This window comes from Arachis stenosperma, chromosome 3, assembly GCF_014773155.1.
Source record: "Arachis stenosperma cultivar V10309 chromosome 3, arast.V10309.gnm1.PFL2, whole genome shotgun sequence".
Lineage (NCBI taxonomy): Eukaryota > Viridiplantae > Streptophyta > Magnoliopsida > Fabales > Fabaceae > Arachis > Arachis stenosperma.
In genome coordinates, this window is record NC_080379.1 from 29,970,931 (window position 1) to 29,975,114 (window position 4,184).

At 34.5% G+C, this 4,184-nt stretch overlaps 1 protein-coding gene across 1 annotated transcript; it reads right to left on the reverse strand.

Moving 5' to 3' along the window:
* Positions 1-3,127: 3,127 nt before the first annotated feature.
* LOC130965803 (histone H2A.6-like) lies at positions 3,128-3,927 on the reverse strand. The gene is made up of 2 exons (XM_057890560.1): positions 3,739-3,927; positions 3,128-3,328 (listed from the first exon to the last, which is right to left on the reverse strand). The coding sequence occupies exons 1-2, from the start codon at positions 3,925-3,927 to the stop codon at positions 3,128-3,130; spliced, it is 390 nt and encodes a 129-aa protein (XP_057746543.1).
* Positions 3,928-4,184: the final 257 nt, after the last annotated feature.

The window sequence follows — 4,184 nt, forward strand, 5'->3', positions numbered from 1 at the left end:
CAGCCATTCAATCCTTGAATCCTACTCGGAATACCACAGACAAGGTTTAGACTTTCCGGATCCTCAAGAGTGGCCGCCATCAATTCTAGCTTATACCACGAAGATTCTGATTAAGGAAGCTAAGAGATACTCATTTAATCTGATGTAGAACGGAGGTATTTGTCAGGCACACGTTCATGGATTGAAGAAGGTGATGAGTGTCACGGATCATCACCTTCTCCATAATTAAGCGCGAATGAATATCTTAGATAGGAACACGCATGTTGAAAGGAGAAACAGAAATAATTGCATTAATTCATCGAGACGCTGCAGAGCTCCTCACCCCCAACAATGGAGTTTAGAGACTTATGCCGTCAAAGAGTATAAAATTCAGATCTGAAAAATATCATGAGGTACAAAGTAATCCTCTAAAAGTTATTTAAATAGTAAACTAGTAGCCTAGGTTTACAGAAAATAAGTAAACTAAGATAACTGGTGCAGAAATCCACTTATGGGGCCCACTTGGTGTGTGCTGGGGCTGAGACTTAAGCCTCTCACGTGCTTGGGCTGTTTCTGGAGTTGAATGCCAAGTTGTAACGTGTTTTGGGCGATGGACTCCAACTTGTAACCTGTTTCTGGCGCTAGACGCCAGACTGCAACATGGAACTGGCGTTGAACGCCAGTTTACGTCATCTATCTTTGCGCAAAGTATGGACTATTATATATTGCTGGAAAGCCCTGGATGTCTACTTTCCAAACCAATTGAGAGCGCGTCAATTGGACTCCTGTAGCTCCAAAAAATTCATTCTGAGTGCAGGGAGGTCAGGATCCAACAGCATCAGCAGTCCTTTTTCAGCCTAACTCAGATTTTTGCTCAGCTCCCTCAATTTCAGCCAGAAAGTACCTGAAATCACAGAAAAACACACAAACTCATAGTAAAGTCCAGAAATATAATTTTTGCCTAAAAACTAATAATATTCTACTAAAAACTAATTAAAATATGCTAAAATCTACATGAATTTACCCCCAAAAAGCGTATAAAATATCCGCTCATCACTCTCCTCTGTTCGCGGTTCATGGCGGCGGCAGAAGCTCCAGCCACGACGGCAAGCACCACAAACAGTTACATTTCGAGCTTGATGGAAGCCAGAACGGCGACAACAAGGCACAAATAGCGGCGACTCTGGGAAACAACCCCTCCTTCGCGAGTCCTCCCACTATGCGTGAGCTCTCTTCTCGACAGCACAGCAGCAACTCTCTCTTCTCTGGGCTCGACATTTCGGTGGTGGCAGAACGAGTTGGGCGCGGTACAGCTCCGTTCAGAGTGTGTTGGTGTGTGACAGAAGGAGTGTGAGCTGAGTGGGTGTGGTGCTGAGCGTGTGTACGCCGCAGTGAGGGTGAGGTAGAGGGGTTAAAGGCGCAGCTGAGTATAGTGAATGGGATTAGGGTTTCATTTTAGAAAGTTAGGTTTTCAATTTTTAATTTGGGAATTAAAGTTAGAAATTAGGAATTTATAAAGGAATAAAGATAAATATGAATAGATTTTTTGATAAAATTGGAAGGTAGAATAATTTTAAAATTAAATATATTCTATATATAAAAAAAATATTTAAGAGCATTATTTATCAACATATTGCTAAGTTCAATTAATTATTTTTAATTTAAATTATAAAATAAACATACTCATCACTTTTTGTAAAATATAGTTTAAATCCAAAAATATCAATTATTTAGATTATATGATATAATTTATTATTATTTTTTATTACCAAAACTTTGATTTCATTTTATATAAAATGATAATTTATTCATATTTAAATTTTCAAAAAATGCGGAATGTTATAGCTGGCGGCTAAGTTTAGTATCTTGATTTTTTTTCTTTTAAATTTAGTTAATGTTATTTATATTTATAATTTAATTATTTTAAGTTACATGAATTAATTTTTAGTTAATTTTAAAAATCTAATTATTAACAAAAATTATATATTAATTTTTTTGAAAAATATAAAATAATATTTATAATTTTTAAAAATTAATGAATACAAATAGTACGTAAAAAATTATATATCCAATTTTTTATTCTTAAAGTGTTTAACGTTTTGAAAATAAAATATACTTATATTTTGTGACAACTAATTAACTTGTTACCAATAATATTGAATTTTGTGATAAATTAATTTTTTTTGTTACAAAATAATTGGAGTTTTTAAAACAAAAAATTATTTTGTTACAAAACAATTGGTGTTTTTGAAACAAAATAAATTGTTACAAAATATTTCGAATTTTTGTAACTTCTTTTTTTTTGTTACAAAATATTACAATATTTTGTAACAAAACACCATCTCGTTACAAAAACTAACATAATTTGTAACAAAATAAAACAGGTTGTTAGAAAATATTATCATGTTTTGTAACAATTTGTAATGTTGTTACAAAACATTATTCTTTTGTAACAATCATTAATTATTATTACAAAAAAACCATTTTTTTGTAACAATTTTAAATTTGATACAAATTTTTTGTTACAAATGTTTCATTTTCTTGTAGTGATATGGATTGATCAAATGATGGCTGATCTATACTCCAGTTCTTTTGAGATAGAAAAGGAGGGAGCAGATGGGAGGCAAGCAGGAACAACATTACTGGCGTGTCAGGATGACTCATTCTACCTCAGCTCAGCGTTTTGTGTTCTTTCGCTACCAGAGATCTATGACCAGTAGTAATAGTAGTAGTAGTCTTTTCCCTTGCTTTGTATAGACTTTTTAGCGGACTAGTATCTTTTGTACATATTTCTATATAAGTTAGAGTTGGTCCTAGAGTAGGGTGGCTCTTATTTGAGCCAAGACCTATTAGTATAAGTACCAGAGTCTGTAAATATTTAATATAAATAAGCAGTGATATATTTATATATGAACTATGGTGATGTAATAAACCGAGTCTCTGAGCATATATGTATGATATTACTACTAAGCATATATGTATGATATTACTATGCTTTTCTATATTTGTATGCTTCATATATTATTTGCCTAACTCATATCTATTTCATCATAGCTGACTAACACACGATCACGTTAAAGCGACACAAGCTCATATCTATATACTGATATATGGTCTAGAGTCTCTTAGATAAGCCATATAGTAGTGCCTAGCCACTAGCACTGGTCATGCCTTCTAGGTGTTGGGTCGTTCCATTGTAGATGTTGGGCAGCACACCACCATTGGCAATTGTGACATCTTCAAGAAGTTTTCTCAGCTCTTCGTCATTTCTAACCGCCAATTGAATGTGACGTGGCAGAATTCTAGTCTTGTTGTTATCTCTTGCAGCAGTCCCAGCCAACTCAAGAACCTGAAAAGGCCATAATAATTGAAGAAATTTCATCTTTGACTTGAATTGAACTTTTGAAATTCCTCAATGAAATGTTTATACTCGATTTCAATTAACAAATCCTATATTCAAAACATTAAAAGCAATAGTGAAAGCAAATAATGTTGCTGAGAAAGGAATGCATTTTCCCCAATTAAAAATTTTAAAAGCCAATATCAAACCCTAAATTCAACATCTCAAATTTACAAATGAAATCTATAAAAACACCTAATTGACCCAAAATTTTAAAAGGAAAATACCACAATCTTAAACGCAAATCATCGAGAATTTGCAAAGATGGAAAAATTCACCAACTTTCAAAATTCTAGAATTACCAAAAGGGGAAAAGGATAAATTAAGGATTTCATTGAAACCAATCAAGATAAAGTTACCTCAGCCGCAAGGTACTCAAGGACGGCAGCGAGGTAAACGGGGGCGCGGGCACCAACACGCTTAGCATATTTTCCAGCTTTCAAGAACCGCGCGATACGACCAACGGGAAATTGAAGACCGGCCTTGTTGCTCCGAGAGGTGGATTTTTTGGCGTTGCCAGATCCTAGGGTTTTGCCTCTACCTGCCATGGATTAAACTTAACGCTTTGGTTCAATTCAAGGTTTGAAAATAGCTTATGCTTCAGTGAGGTTAGATGGAGAGAAAGAGAGAGAGAAAGAGAGAAACCACGAGAGAACTAATAAAAAATAAGCGAAGGGTCAACTTGCAACACTTAAAATATTGCGATGGGTCGGATTGACGATTTGGCCAATAAAATACAATGAAGCGGATCGTACTTTGTGACCATCAGATGGGTTTAGTGTAGACGGTTCAGATGGGGATTGAA

What these genes read in the sequence shown, in the direction of transcription:
- LOC130965803 (XM_057890560.1), bottom strand. Translation starts at nt 3,927, where the DNA reads ATGGCAGGTAGAGGCAAAACCCTAGGATCTGGCAACGCCAAAAAATCC. An exon ending in TTGAGTACCTTGCGGCTGAG is followed by an intron (nt 3,329 to 3,738) that starts GTAACTTTATCT and finishes TGGCCTTTTCAG; the next exon opens with GTTCTTGAGTTGGCTGGGAC.